This window comes from Budorcas taxicolor, chromosome 3 (assembly GCF_023091745.1).
Source record: "Budorcas taxicolor isolate Tak-1 chromosome 3, Takin1.1, whole genome shotgun sequence".
Lineage (NCBI taxonomy): Eukaryota > Metazoa > Chordata > Mammalia > Artiodactyla > Bovidae > Budorcas > Budorcas taxicolor.
The window spans coordinates 51,549,791-51,566,581 of NC_068912.1; the positions used below are offsets into that span (position 1 = coordinate 51,549,791).

At 38.5% G+C, this 16,791-nt stretch overlaps 1 protein-coding gene across 1 annotated transcript in view; it reads right to left on the minus strand.

Moving 5' to 3' along the window:
* The window catches only part of BTBD8 (BTB domain containing 8), a 93,438-nt gene that overhangs the window by 23,032 nt on the left and 53,615 nt on the right, over positions 1–16,791 (minus strand). The window contains exons 6-9 of the mRNA XM_052637958.1: positions 15,148–15,228; positions 13,713–13,809; positions 6,764–6,852; positions 6,225–6,327 (exon numbers count right to left, since the gene is read on the minus strand). Of these exons, the coding sequence (XP_052493918.1) occupies positions 6,225–6,327; positions 6,764–6,852; positions 13,713–13,809; positions 15,148–15,228 (370 nt within the window). The remainder of the gene's footprint in view (positions 1–6,224; positions 6,328–6,763; positions 6,853–13,712; positions 13,810–15,147; positions 15,229–16,791) is intronic.

Genomic DNA, 16,791 nt, shown 5'->3' on the forward strand with positions numbered 1-16,791 from the left:
AGCTTAAGTAGTCAGAAGCCCTAACTAACACCTTTCTCCTTCTACTCACTTCTCTACCCTGCTGTCTCTTCCTCCCCAAAGCAATAGTTTGTACTTGGTAGGAGGGAGCAGGCATTTCTTACTGAACTGCAACATGGTGACCAAGAAGTCCCTCATATTAAAATTAAAAAAAATTTCTCCATAAATAGTCCAATGCAGCACTTTCTTACTTCCATTGGTATAGGACAGTGTTTGGCGTATTACTGATAGAGTAATGTCCCTGCCATTGAACTGCATTAGAGCCAAAGAAAAGAAAACCGCTCAGTCAACCTTTCATTTTTTTGGATAACATATTATAAATTTTAATTTGAAAAATTAAAAATATTCTATTTTATTAAAACAAGAAAATATATTTTATCTATATAATAACATGAAGATTATGTTAAGGTTTGAATATCCACAAAGAAAGACAAAAGTTTACATTTTCATTGTAATCACCGTGATGTCAAAAGGCTTTTAATCATATGGAATGTCTGGTTGTTCTGATGCTCATTTTTATATGTCTTAAAAGGAAAAATCAAGGATTTACAAAGCTTACAAGAAACTGATTAGAGCTATAAAACCAAAATAAAATATTGTAGGAGAGGGAGAAACATAGTATGAAGAGCTTATTCTTCAAATATACTTACCACTTAAAAAAAAAAGACTTCTTGAGACAGTCAGTTAAGATCCCTCCCAATCTGGCCTTAGCCTCTCCCCAGACTCATCTCTCATTATTTCAGTTACAACAGAATATTGGCACTGCTTGGTCTCCAGGGCCCTGGTCACATTTTAAAATTCTGTCAGGAATGCCCTAACATACTTTTTAATTTTGAAATTGTCCTCTATCTTCAGGTTCATCTCATGTTACTTCTATCCTTCTAATCAGAATCAATTGTTTTTTACTTCTGTGATTCCATGTATATACCTGAATTATAAATTATACTTATTCATTTATTTACCTATCAATATATACCAAGTATATATTGGTATATATACCATGAGGGCTTCCCTCGTGGCTCAGACGGTAAAGCGTCTGCCTGCAATGCGGGAGATCTTGGTTCAATTCCTGGGTTGGGAAGGTCCTCTGGAGAAGGAAATGGCAATCCACTCCAGCACTCTTGCCTGGAAAATCCCATGGACAGAGAAGCCTGACAGGCTACACCCCATGGGGTCACAAAGAGTCGGACACGACTGAGTGACTTCACTTCACTTCCTATACCAAGTACCTACAGTGTGCTAGGCATTGCCCTAAGGCTGGAGCTACAAAGGTAAATAAGGCTCACATGGAACTTAATGTTCATATTCATCATAGTCTAACGTGTACTTTGCATTGTTATTTAAGTGCCTATTCTTCCAGAGATTTGTGAGTTCCTTGAAGTCAGGGCCCACACTTTCAAAAAAAGCTTCTTTGCCCATGTTGAACATCTATTATATTACCTTTAGCATGGCAGCAATTGGTTTTAATACCTGGCTTTGTTATTTACTGACACTGTGAATGTGAATAAAGCACTAACCTTTCTGATTCGTTTTTTCATATATAAAATGGAGATAATAGTACCTATGTTATACATGATTTCAAAAAATAAAAAGTATACTTTGAACCATAGAGGTCCTTTAAAAATCCAATAATAATAATAGTTGCAATAGTAATAAATGACATTTTCACTTCTATTGAACTGAATTACAACTGGGCCATTTATTTGCCTTCACGAATAGAGATTAACTATTCAATGACTAAAGAAATTAATGCAAAATCAGTCAGTTCAATTCAGTCGCTCAGCTGTGTCACACTCTGCAGCCCCATGGACTGCAGCTTGACAGGCTTCCCTGTCCATGACCAACTCATGTCCATTGAGTTGGTGATGCCATCCAACCATCTCATCCTCTGTCGTCCCCTTCTCCTGTCTTTAATCTTTCCCACGATCAGAGTCTCTTCCAGTGAGTCAGTTCTTTGCATCAGGTGGCCAAAGTATTGGAGCTTCAGCTGCAGCATCAATCCTTCCAATGAATATTCAGGACTGATTTCCTTTAGGATGGACTGGTTGGATCTCTTGCAGTCCAAGGGACTCTCAAGAGTCTTCTCCAACACCACAGTTCAAAAGCATCAATTCTTTGGTGCTCAGCTTTCTTTATAGTCCAACCCTCAAATCCATACATGACTACTGGAAAAACCATCGCTTTGACTAGATGGACCTTTTTCGGCAAAGTAATATCTCTGCTTTTTAATATTCTGTCTAGCTAGGTCATAGCTTTTCTTCCAAGGAGCAAGCGTCTTTTAATTTCATGGCTACAGTCACAGTCTGCAGTGATTTTGGAGCCCCAAAATAAAGTCTGTCACTGTTTCCATTGTTTCACTGTCTATTTGCCATGAAGTGATGGGATCAGATGCCATGATCTTAGGTTTTTGAATGTTGAGCTGTAAGCTAGATTTTTCACTCTCCTCTTTCAGTTTCATCAAGAGGCTCTTTAGTTCTTCACTCTCTGCCATAAGGGTGGTGTCATCTGCATATCTGAAGTTACTGATATTTCTCCCGGCAATCTTGATTCCAGCTTGTATTTTATTTCCAGCACAGTATTTTGCATTTTAACTCTGCATAGAAGTTAAATAAGCAGGGTGACAATATACAGCCTTGACGTACTCCTTTCCCGATTTGGAACCAGTCTGCACTTTCGTGTCCAGTTGCTTCTTGACCTGCATACAGATTTCTCGGGAGGCAGGACAGGTGGTCTGGTATTCCCATCTCTTTCAGAATTTTCCAGTTTGTTGTGACCCACACAGTCAAAGGCTTTGGCATAGTCAATAAAGCAGAAGTAGATGTTTTTCTGGAACTCTCTTGCTTTTTCAATGATCCAAAGGATGTTGGCAATTTGATCTCTGGTTCCTCTGCCTTTTCTAAATCCAGCTTGAACATCAGGAAGTTCACAGATCATGGACTGTTGAAGCCTGGCTTGGAGAATTTTGAGCATTCCTTTGCTAGCATGTGAGATGAGTGCAACTGTGCAGTAGTTTGAACATTCTTTGGCATTGCCCTTCTTTGGGATTGGAATGAAAACTGACCTTTTCCTGTGGCCAGCAGTCCTGTGGCCACTGCTGAGTTTTCTAAATTTGCTGGCATATTGAGTGCAGCACTTTCACAGCATCATCTTTTAGGATTTGAAATAGCTCAAAAATAGTTCTTGTTCTTTAAAAAACAACATAGCGGAGTAGGAAGACATGCACCTATCTTCTGCGAGAACTCCAAAATTACACCTCGCTGCTGAACAATCATCGACAGGAGAATGTTGGATCCCACCAAAAGAAGATACTGCACATCCAAGGGCAAAGTAGAAGCCCCAGCAAGATGGTAGGAGGGGTGAAATTGTGTTTAGAATCAAACCCCATACCCACCAGAGATGCTCGGAGGGCTCAAACAAAACCTTGTGCGTACCAGGACCCAGAGACCCCACAGAGACTGAGCCAGACCTGCCTTTGAGTGCCTGAATGTCTTCTGTGGTGGTACGGGTCAGCACTGGCCTGCCGCAGGGGCAGGGGCTCTGGGTGCAGCAGACCTGGATCATACAGCATGTGGCAAAAGCCCTCTTGGAGGAGGTTGCCATTAACCCCACCACAGAGCTGCTGAGCAGAAGACCCACAAACTGCAGAACAATTATACCAAATGATGCAAAACATTAAGTAACAAAACTATAAAGTCCTTCATAAAACAGGTTTAGATTTATTTTTTACAGTGGTATCTCACCAGCTGATGGCCTAAACCTATTTCTCTAGTTAGATTTAGATATCATCTTCTATGTAACCCAGTATGACATACTGTTCCTGGTTCAACAGAGAAACAGAAACACTAGGAGGTATATATATAAATAAAGTATTATTAAAGGGGTTTGACTATATGCTATTATGGGAGCTGGCTGAGCAGTCTTTGTGTATGATGATGCAGTTTGAGGTCCACAGGGAAAGCAGTTGAGAAGGGATTATGATGGAGGGATAAGGACAAGCTGACACCCAAGAGCACAAGCTATAACCCACATGGATGGGCTCATTTCAGGTCTCACTGCCTCCAACCTGGTTCAGGAGATACTAGGACCCTTCATCACAGAGCTAAACATGTCCCTGGCCCAGGGGTAAGAGAAAGCAAAGAGGATAGGGAGCAAAGTGAAGCAGTGCAAAGAAGGAAATTCTGGGCAGCACAGTTCATCCTAACCAAGCTGACATACTGCAGAGACACCACAGTCCATCCCTTGTTAACTAGGCACCCATACAATTTCTTTAAATCATAGTTAACTCCTAAATGGAGACAAAAAGTCATGCTAAAGCCTGACAAATACAACTATACAACAAATATGCTAACCCTTTCCCTAAAATAGGATACAAAGTCTCCTGTTTTGTCTTTGGGTGATGTTCACGTTCTTCAAACTGATCCAAACTCCCCCTTGGTATCCTGAGATACCAAGATATATAAAATTAACTATTATTAACATGTCTTATATTAAATGGTAGGGGAATGAGACAGTGGGAGAAAACAAAAATACTTGGTTAATATATACAAAAACATTTATATAAAAAGGGGAAATGAGGATTTCCCTGGTGGTTAGAAATCCTCCTGCCAATGCAGGGGACATGAATTTAATCCCTGGTCTGGGAAGATTCCACATGCCTCGCAGCAATTAAGCCTGTGTGCCACAACTACTGCGCCTATGCCCTAGAGCCCATGAGCAGCAACCACTGAGCCCAAGAACTTAGAGCCCGGGCTCTGTAACAAAAGAAGCCATTGCAATAAGAAGCCCATGCACCCCCACTAAAGAGCAGCCCACTCACAACTAGAGGAAGCCCACATGTAGCAATGAAGACCCAGCACAGCCAAAAAAGAGCAGGGGGGGTGAATATGTTTATATCACAACTACTACAATGCTCATTTCTGAACCTGGTCACGTGGTCATACTAAGTATTTGTAACTACCTTTTCCCACAACCATTCCATGTTTCCTTTGCCCTCAACAAGTACCTATGCTATTTATAGCTCTTTTATCTGGTAAGGTGGCCTAAACTTTTATTCCTGAAGTGCTATTTAAATTGGGGTTTTTAATTGATTTAATCACAGGACAGGGGAGTACTGCATTCCGGATATACTCTTCCTTACCCACATTATATAGCATCAACCCAATTCTTCCCTAATAGGCCCCATCTAACAATAATTCCTCTTCTCTATCTGTTGATTTACAAAGTGGCCATAAGGAGGCAGTCCCAACTTCCACTTCAGTGGTATCATGTGCGTCCTCAGGTAGAAGCATTCATCTCTTTGGAACTAAGACCTCTAGACCAGCAGATCCTAAAGTTTCAGAGATAGGAAGCAAAAATTTTGGTAGTGGATCACTAGGAATAATTATATGTGAAGCCACTTTCACTTCCACACCCTGACTTCTGGACTGTGAATCCTAGTTATGTCAAGAAATAGCACAATAAATCAAAAACTGATTTAGAGCATATACAACCTCCTGGAGGACACTGCCCCAATCCTACAAGGCTCTGCCACCTAGCTGCACTGTAACCAAGTCTTCAAAAGGCCATTCTTCCATGTTCTCAAGCCAGCTGCCTCAGGGTGACAGGGCGACAGTAGGGCAGGTGAAACTGGTAACCACGAGCCCACTGCTGCACTTCATTTGCTATGAAGTGAGTTTTTTAGTCAGAAATGATGCTGTGTAGAATAGCACGGTGGTGAAAAAGGCAATAAGTCCATGGACGGCAGTTTTACTAGAAACAATGTGAGTAAGGAAGGCAAATCCATATCCAGAGAAAATGTCCATTACACTAAGAACAAGGCACTGCCTTTTCCATGATGAAGAAAAGTGGTCCAATGTAATTAATCTGCCACCTCTTGGAGAATGGTGCCACTGCTTCAGTGTAGTACCCTAAACTACCTTAGTAAGTGGAGGTCCATATTGCTGAGCCAATGCCCCTTGCCCCTTTTGTTCATGAACAAACATATACTTTCTAGTAATTATGCTTCTCTGATTGAATTCTCCATTTGGTATGGAGGAACAGTCTTAAAGACAGGTTCTGAGAATTGGTTCTGGGTTATCTGGAATTGGCTCTTCCATCTTGCTTTTGTAACACAATTTCACTTTTGTATTTAAAACACTGAGAAAGTACTTACATAAAATTGAGTAAACTTTTTGATGACAAACACAAAGTATTCAGGTTATACTTACTAAAGAATGAATCAACATATTAAAACAACTTTTCTGAATCTCAGGAGGTACATTTGCAAAGCTTCTCTCAGACCAAAACCTTGCAAAGTGCTTTACAATCCACCTATTGAAAATCAAAGAATCTCAAGTTAAAGAAATGAAAATAATTTTCATTATAATATATTCAATAACATTTTGGTTTTCAATGATATAAATTTTAAATATGTATGTTTTAACTAACCCTAACAGTTAATTTTGTGAGTGCTGTAATGGACTTAAGTATGTTTCCTTTTCTGTAAACACATATGTTAAACCCACTTTGGGTTATGTGCATGGATTTTAACACAAGTAACCATGGTTCAGCTAAAAAAGTCGATCCCAAGCATCTTGAGTAATATCTAAGTCAATACTTCTTCTTAATTGTTGTAACTAGTAGAGCATTAAGCTATTTACATTGTGCTTAAGAAAATCGGCCAAGTCTAAAATTTCCCAGAAACTTAGGAGAATGGAAGAACAAAATCCCTAAAGCAATAGTATCAGTACTACTTCAGATCACTTACTTCATGCAGTCAGCAAAAAGACTTTCCACTCCAACTGAATGAGCAATAATCAGGCATTCTAATATAGAAGCCAACCTTCTGGAAACAGGCTAAAATTGACAGAAAACACTACATTTACTCTTTATCACCTTATAAGGCTAAAAGTATTTGGTTCATAAAAATGATCTGATTTATATACCTAAACTATAGAATATATGTAATACAAAAGTATTTATTCTTTTAAAATTACGTATCACTGATAACCTTTAGTTTTTATAGCATTTGAGTTCTTTTAGCTGCCAGAATGTACAGTTCTTATTCTAATTTCTTTTAGCATAAATATTTTCTAGACTAAATGTAGTATAATAATTCCTAGCACATCACACTGCAACACAACCATAGGGTCTAATCTGCTTCCTAAAGTAGAAATATAAGTACATGTGCAATGGGAGATCCTACACTGACCTCAGGCAAAATGACACAATTTAATTAGATCATGATTATATGAACATATTTTAAAAAGTACATATACAGAAGTAATGAACTAAAACAATAAATAAATAAAATGTAGACACAAGTATTGAAAAACTCACTGTTCTTCATATTAAACCTCAGTCAGTCAGTTTAATTCAGTTCAGTTGCTCAGTTGCGTCCAACTCTTTGTGACCCCACGGACTACAGCATGTAGGGCTTCCCTGTCCATCATCAATTCCTGGAGCTTGCTCAAACACAAGTCCATTGAGTTGGCGATGGCATCCAACCATCTCATTCTTTGTTGTACCCTTCTCCTCAGCCTTCAATCCTTCCCAGCATAAGGGTCTTTTCCAATGAGTCAGTTCTTTGCATCAGGTGGCCAAAGTATTAGAGCTTCAGCATCAGTCCTTCCAATGAATATTCAGGACTGATTTCCTTCAGGATGGACTGGTTTGATCTCCTTGCAGTCCAAGGGACTCTCAAGAGTCTTCTCCAACACCACAGTTCAAAAGCATCAATTCTTTGGTGCTCAGCTTTCTTTATAGTCCAACTCTCACATCCATACATGACTACTGGAAAAACCATCGCTTTGACTAGACAGACCTCTGTTGGCAAAGTAATGTCTCTGCTTTTTAATATGCTGTCTAGGTTGGTCATAGCTTTTCTTCCAAGGAGCAAGCATCTTTTAATTTCATGGCTTCAGTCATATCTGCAGCCCCCCAAAATAAAGTCTGTCACTGATTCCACTGTTTCCCCATCTATTTGCCATGAACTGATGGGACCAGATGCCATGATCTTAGTTTTTTGAATGTTGAATTTTAGGCCAGCTTTTTCACTCTCCTCTTTCACTTTCATCAAGAGGCTCTTTAGGTCTTCTTCACTTTCTGCCACAAGGGTGGTGTCATCTGCATATCTGAGGTTACTGATATTTCTCCCAGCAATCTTGATTCCAGCTTGTATTTTATTTCCAGCACAGCATTTTGCATTTTAACTCTGCATAGAAATTAAATAAGCAGTGTGACAATATACAGCCTTGATGTACTCCTTTCCTGATTTGGAACCAGTCTGTAGTTCCATGTCAAGTTCTAACTGTTGCTTCTTGACCTGCATACAGATTCAGGACGCAGGTCAGGTAGTCTGATATTCCCATCTCTTGAAGAATTTTCCACAGTTTTTTGTGATCCACATAGTCAAAGGCTTTGGCATAGTCAATAAAGCAGAAATAGATGTTTTTCTGAAACTCTCTTGCTTTTTCAGTGATCCAACAGATGTTCACAATTTGATCTCTGGTTCCTCTGCCTTTTCTAAATCCAGCTTGAACATCTGGAAGTTCACAGTTTATGGACTGTTGAAGCCTGGCTTGGGGAATTTTGAGCATTCCTTTGCTAGCATGTGAGATGCGTGCGATTGTGTGGAGTCTGAACATTCTTTGGCATTGCCTTTCTTTGGGATTAGGATGAAAATTGACCTTTTCCGGTCCTGTGCTGAGTTTCCAAATTTGCTGGCATATTGAGTGCAGCACTTTCACAGCATCATCTTTTAGGATTTGAAATAGCTCAACTGGAATTCCATCATTTCTACTAGCTTTGTTCGTAGTGATGCTTCCTAAGGCCCACTTGACTTCGCATTCCAGGATGTCTGGCTCTAGGTGAGTGATCACACCACTGTGGTTGTCTGAGCCATGAAGGTCTTTTTTGTGTAGTTCTTCTGTGTATTCTTGCTACCTCTCCTTAATATCTTCTGCTTCGGTTGGGTTGTGCACCATTGTGCCCATCTTTGTATGAAATGTTCCCTTGGTATCTCTAATTTTCTTGAAGAGATCTCTAGTCTTTCTCATCCTATTGTTTTCCTCTGTTTCTTTACAATGACCACCGAGGAAGGGTTTCTTATCTCTCCTTGCTATTCTTTGGAACTCTGCATTCAAATGGGTATGGTGAAGGTGAAGGTGAAGGTGAAGTCACTCAGTCGTGTCCGACTCTTTACGACCCCGTGGACTGTAACAGCCTACCAGGCTCCTCCATCCATGGGATTCTCCAGGCAAGAATACTGGAGTGGGTTGCCATTTCCTTCTCCAGGGGATCTTCCCGACTCAAGGATCGAACCCAGGTCTCCCGCGTTGGAGGCAGACGCTTTAACCTCTGAGCCACCAAATGGGTATATTTTTCCCTTTCTCCTTGCCTTTGGCTTCTCTTCTTTTCATAGCTATTTGTAAGGCCTCCTCAGACAACCATTTTGCCTTTTTGCATTTCTTTTGTTTGGGGATGGTCTTGATCACTGCCTCCTGTACAGTGTCACAAACCTCCGTCCATAGCTCTTCAGATACTCTATCAGATCTAATCCCTTGCATCTATTTGTCACTTCCACTGTATAATTGTAAGGGACTTGATTTAAGTCATAGTTGAATGGTAAGCCTCAATATGTGCTACATAATGCCTGTGCCATGTATTTTCAGGTTTTGGACTATGTTCCTAGGCACATCTATTGCCCTATTGGGGTGAATACAATTCAGTTTCTCTTTTTACACATTCACTAGTTGTGATCTGAATTTATACACTTAATAAAGACTAGCAATCAGCCAATTTGTATATATAGTGTCTAAATATGTACTTCTGAAGATACTGTGCACTCAGAGAAGGGCAAAAGCTTCTTCAGAAATGCCTCCACCATCAGTTCAGTTCCAACTCTTTGCAACCCCATGGACTGCAGCACAACAGGCTTTCCTGTCCATCACCAGCTCCCGGAGCGTGCTCAAACTCATGTCCATCAAGTCGGTGATGCCATCCAACAATCTCATCCTCTGTCGTCCCCTTCTCCTCCTGCCCTCAATCTTTCCCAGCATCAGGGTCTTTACAAATGAGTCAGTTCTTCACATCTGGTGGCCAAAGTATTGGAGCTTCAGCTTCAGCATCAATCCTTCTAATGAATATTCAGGATGGATTTCCTTTAGGATGGACTGGTTGGATCTCCTTGCAGTCCAAGGGACTCTCAAGAGTCTTCTCCAACACCACAGTTCAAAAGCATCAATTGTTTGGTGCTCAGCTTTGTTTATGGTCCAGCTCTCACACCCATACATGACTACTGGAAAAACCACAGCTTTGACTAGATGGATCTTTGTTGTCAAAGTAATATCTCTGCTTTTTAATATGCTGTCTAGGTTGGTCACAGCTTTTCTTCCAAGGAGCAAGCATCTTTTAATTTCATGGCTGTAGTCACCATCTGCAGTGATTTTGGAGTCCCCAAAAATAAAGTCTGTCACTGTTTCCATTGTTTCCCCATCTATTTGCCATGAAGTGATGGGTGATGCCATGATCTTAGTTTTTTGAATGTTGAGTTTTAAGCCAACTTTTTCACTCTCCTATTTCACTTTCATCAAGAGGTTCCTCAGTTCCTCTTTGCTTTCTGCCATAAGGGTGGTGTCATCTGCATATCTGACGTTATTGATATTTCTCCTGGCAATCTTGATTCCAGCTTGTGCTTCATCCAGCCCAGCATTTTACATGATGTACTCTGCATATAAGTTAAATAAGCAGGGTGACAATATACAGCCTTGACGTACTCCTTTCTGATTTGGAACCAGTCTGTTATTTCATGTCCAGTTCAAACTGTTGCTTCTTTACGTGTGTGCAGATTTCTCAAGAGGCAGGTCTGGTGGTCTGATATTCCCATCTCTTGAAGAATTTTCCACAGTTTGTTATGATCCACATAGTCAAAAGCTTTGGCATAGTCAATAAAGCAGAAGGAGATGTTTTTCTGGAACTCTCCTGCTTTTCCTATGATCCAACAGATGTTGGATTTTCATAAAATTCCACAATTTCCATAATATTCTATAAAAAATATTAAACTGCAAAATAATTTGCTGCTTAAATGCAATGGCTGGCAAACCAGCTTGTGCACCACAATTAGCCCACCACTCTTTTTGTGAATAAAGTTTTACTGGAACACTGCTATGCTGTTCCATTTACAGATGGTCCATATCTGCTCTTGGTCTACAACAGAAAGCCAAGTAGCTGTGATGGAGGCTGTATGGTCCATAAACCCTAGAATACTAATTATCTAGCTTTTTACAGTAAAAGTTTACTGATTCCTGGCTTAAAGGGATAACTTTAGCTTTCTGAGAATTTTACTTATATGGAAATGCTGATTTCCTAAGTGTTTTTGTAATAGGATGACAGATCTTATAGTCGTTTACAAAACCTGCTTGTAAAATTTGGGAAGACATCTATTTAAATCATAACCTAAAATATATTTGTAAGTCAGTGGCAAATAGCATGTAATGTAAAACCCACTATAATAAAAAATGAAGTTCTAAAATTTAGTTGAATAAAGGCAAGACTGTGACATTAGCTAGCTTGCCGAGAGTTCTGGGGCCAGGTTCACCACCACATTATACCCCAACATGTATTACTGTGGGATGAGCTATTATAGATTTACTATATTTGTGTCACTGCCAAGAAACTGTATAATTGAGATCTAGAAGTTAAAAATTGTATATTCAAAAATATACTTATTAAAATATATATTGTCAAGGTAGTAAAGCAAACAATTTCAAGATCAGATCAATAAAAAGTTTACTCTTAAATATCTGTTACCACAGTAATATAGACTATATTAAAATGGAATAAAAAAGTTTTCAACAAAGCACCATATTGATAATTCAAAAGAATTTCACCTTCTGTTCTTTTAATGGCAACACATATGTTGTATTTTTTAAAATTAAGTGGAATTTTAAAAGTAAAATATAGGAAGCTGCACGTAACCTATGTATACTCTTGAACATACTAAAAAGTAGAAGCAATGGTCCAAAGACAATCCACAATAGAGACTGGCCTTAAAATGTTTCATGTAACTGGTTTATTGAGGAATCTCAGTTTAAAGCAGATACTAACATAAAACTTTTTATCCCCAGTTAGTGCTATCAACCAAGCTGTGTCAAATTCACCTTTTTTCCATCCTTTAATGATTACAGGCGCATTCCAGTACCTTCTGGTTACTTTTGGTATTTAAAATCAGTATGGTACTATTTTAACACCTATCTCACACTTAACTCTTTTGTTCCCCATCACTGACTACACTTTTAGTTGGGGAGATCTGGAATGCAGAGTAGAGCATGATCCCTTGCTCCTCCATTTTGTGGGTCTAACTCCTTTGGAAAAGGGCTGTGGATGGGTATGGTCACTAGTTAGTTACTTAAAGTAACTCCTTCTCCTTTTAGAAATCTCCATATTCAAGTATATTCTCACTGGTTCCTGAGACATACTCTAGGCTCTTCCAAGAAATCTCTTAGTATTTTCTTCTTTGATAGAAGTCCCAGAGTGGTCTGGTTATACAGATGTCCATGGCAGATGTCCATCTTAGGGCTGAGAGGACACTGTATCCTCATTGCAAATATCCCTATCTTTAATGTTTATTTGGGATAGTCTTGGATCTCCTTGCTAACTTTCACTTGGTAGGGAAGATGAGGAAAAAAGATGAAAGAGAAGGAAAAATCTTTTTGCTAGATTCTTTACTTTCTACAGTGCTGAGGATACCACAGACTATGCCCCTTCTTCTAGTTCCCTTCCTTATAAAAGCTGGAATGAACAGTAACTGATTAAAGGCTTGATCAAGGTTACCTGAGGAGTTTAACTGTTTCTCAGTAAAACAGGAAGGGTTGGTAGTGGTGGCAGACCCAGTTTATGCCTCCGTTTTAACCCATGGGGTGATATCTCAGATACAAATTATAAAGAGATAGGAAAAGTCCTACCCAACATAAAAATCTAAATTTAAATATGGTTAAAATTATTAAAATTACCTCATTACAATGCATATTGTTGGTTCAAGTATCCAATAAGAGAGGACTATTTATGTAAACAATCCTTTTAATACTTGTTTTTTGATGATGATAAACATAATACATGACCATTGTTTACAAAGACAAGCATAAATAAGAAAATAACAAATAAGAGAAAATTAAAACAATGTACAAATGGCTTTGAAATAAACAGTACAATACCTTTCTTTAGACAACAAATTTAAGTTTGCATAAACTAAGATTAAAAAGTCAGTATTCATATAGCACCTGGAGAAGTAGAAGAGAACTATATCCCACTCCAAGTACATGCTATAAACAGAAGTGGTAGGAAGGACGAGTTTTCTTTCTGGGGAAAAAAACTGATGAAGCACTGTGGTGCTCTTTGATAAATGGAGAAAGTAACCCTAGTTGCCAGCTTCCTTTCTTTCAGTTTCAAACCCTAACTAACTGAAGTCCCAACTGTGTACTCCACTTTTGAATTATATAGGATATTGCCATATCCTTTCAGTAAACTCCCACCTCAGTTTTATCTTATTTAAAATGATCTGAATTGATTTCTGTTTTCTACAAGCACATCCTATGAGTTATTTCTCAGTAGAGTTACCATTAGTTAAAATGATAATACTAACAGAGTTAAGAATCTAGGAGGTAATCACAGATTACTTTAGGTACTAAGTAAAAGATTTCTGAGACTCAAATAATTACCTTCTGAAAGAAATTACAGTAATCTCTTCTTAAAATATAGATTGCTACTTCTTTTAATCCTTCTAGTCCATACATATCAGCCATATTGAGTATCTGACTAAAATAAAAACAGATGCACTGTTAATTCTTCAATTTAAATACCAAGGCACAATTCGCAATAATTTCTTAATGATAAATAGTTTGTTTAGAGAAAATAATAGTCGTAACTATTTTAATTCTAACTTTCTGCCCTACATAGTACTCTTTACAGATTACAAAAAGCACATAGGTCAAAAGTTGAAAGCACTGTAACTTGATTTGACTTGTGGAGAATAACACTAAGTAAATTTGGAGATGTTTTACAACTTCCCCTCATATTCTCAGTGATATATACAACAAGGCCCAAGAAACTGCTTCAAAGGCTATACAAGTTACAACTCTTCACAATAAATAAAAACAGAGGGGGAGGGCAACTAATTGATGTTTATCATATTGAAAATGCCTACAGAGTACCATGAGATTAGAGGTAGCATCCAATGACTCAGAGGGTTTCTGTTGCTTCTTTCAATTGGCAAGTGTTTCTAAGTACCCACACATACACTAGGTACTTAGGAAACCTACAAGTCTCAATTCGATGGTAAAATTTCATATGGGTTTCCAGGGGCAAAACTTTAGTACTTAACCCCTGTGACTCAGGATACTTTCACCCTCAAATCATATTCATTCAGTTTATAACTAAAGGAACTAATAAATATTTAAAATTAAAAGAGCAGTCTTCATTTGTGTGATGTTAGAATAGCAATAAAAGAAGAGAACATCCCGAAAATTAGAAGAGCAAGATAGATTTCACTCTCTAGTAGGATTTCAGCAGCTTAGATGGCATGTCGCCAAAACGTGCTAAAGAACAATACCATTGTTGACAGTTAGTATGCCTATATTCTCAAATTACTTTTAGGGGTTTTTTCTTTCGACATCCTAAAATTTAAAAATAAAGTAGCAAAAAAATTGATCAAATTCCAAATTTGACTAAAGTTGAATTAACTTTATAAAAATCTGTCATTTATTTTCCAAAACAAATATTGTTTTTCATTACATAGCAGCAATTAGTCACTTAGTCGTGTTCGACTCTTTGGGACTCCATGGGCTGTAGCCTGCCAGGTTCCTCTGTCCATGGGATTCTCCAGGCAAAAATACTGGAGTGGGTGGCCATTTCCTTCTATTTAAGTCTAATAAAGACTTTTCTTAATCTTATTACTGTGAATTGCTAGATCATCTTTTCTTCTAAATAAGGTGACTTACTGTTTTTAGATATCGCCAAAATATGTACAACATACAGCAAAATAAATAATAAAAGTGAAACTTCTACTTCACTGACACTTTTAAACATAGCTCAAAAAGCAGAAGCCACAAAATATCAATATTTTTATATTTAAAATTATTAAAAAATAATACCTACCCAACATTAGCTTTGACTGGAAAGTCCAAAGTTCCTCCGTATATAAAGTGCATCATAACATTCATTTCTACATGGCTTATACTGAAAAATAAAAGAAAACTAAACTCAAATCCAGAAATAATTAAGGTTTAACTGATATCAATGATACATTCTATTTTCCCATAACTTTTTAGTCAAGATAAAGTTCTAATCTCATTTTTATCTGAAGAATACAATTTTCAAATAACATCCATGAGGTATGCCATTAATTTAAAAATGAAGTTATAACTGCAGCTATGGGTTTTTATATATTGTAAAATGTTATTCAGTTCAGTTCCGCTCAGTCACTCAGTCGTGTCCAGCTCTTTGTGACCTCATGAATTGCAGCACGCCAGGCCTCCCTGTCCATCACCAACTCCTGGAGTTCACCCAAACTCATGTGCATTGACTCAGTGATGCCATCCAGCCATCTCATCCTCTGTCGTTCCCTTCTCCTCCTGCCGCCAATCCCTCCCAGCATCAGGGTCTTTTTCAATGAGTTGACTCTTCGCATGAGGTGGCCAAAATATTGGAGTTTCAGCCTCAGCGTCAGTCCTTCCAATGAACACCCAGGACTGGTCTCCTTTAGGATGGACTGGTTGGATCTCCTTGCAGTCCAAGGGACTTGCAAGAGTCTTCTCCAGCACCACAGTTCAAAAGCATCAATTCTTTGGTGCTCAGCTTTCTTCACAGTCCAACTCTCACATCCATACATGACCACTGCAAAAACCATAGCCTTGACAAGAAGGACCTTTGTTGGCAAAGTAATGTCTCAGCTTTTTAATATGTTGTCTAGGTTGGTCATAACTTTCCTTCCAAGGAGTAAGCATCTTTTAATTTCATGGCTGCAGTCACCATTTTCAGTGATTATGGAGCCCCCCAAAATAAAGTGTGACACTGTTTCCACTGTTTCCCCATCTATTTGCCATGAAGTGATGGGACCAGATGCCATGATCTTCAATTTCTGAATGTTGAGCTTTAAGCCAACTTTTTCACTCTCCTCTTTCACTTTTATCAAAAGGCTTTTTAGTTCCTCTTCACTTTCTGCCATAAGGGTGATTAGTATATGATAAAATAATTAATTCTTTGTTGGGTACCTTCCATGATAGACAAAGTTAGAAAGGACTTTAGAGGTCACAGTTCAACCTCTGGCTCATTAAGAAATCCTCTTCAGCATCTTTGAAAAATGGCCTCTCATTTTGCTTAAAGCCTGGGATGTACAACTACTCCATTCACTAGAAAGATTTTTGCTGTGCCATAGATATTTCTTAATCTGTAATACCTATCCAGCAGCTCTAGCTCTGCCAACATCCTCATTTCACAGATTTAAAAAACATGACTTAAAGAAGTAGTCTGAAGTGATAGTCTTTATGTTTCATTGACTACTAGATCTCAGACTCTCAGTTCATGACTTCTTCTCCCAGCACCCCAGATTCAGTCTATTACTCTTATATTTTGTTCATAGCACTGTTACAGGACTTCTTGCATCTTGGCCCTCCCCTGCTCCCCTATTCCTCTGTATCAAGGAAGATTAATTATCTGGTTGGTGGAAAACAACCACTGGTTGTTGATCATGAGGAACTTGTTGTTGTTCAGTTGCTTAGTAGTGTCCAACTCTTTGCAACC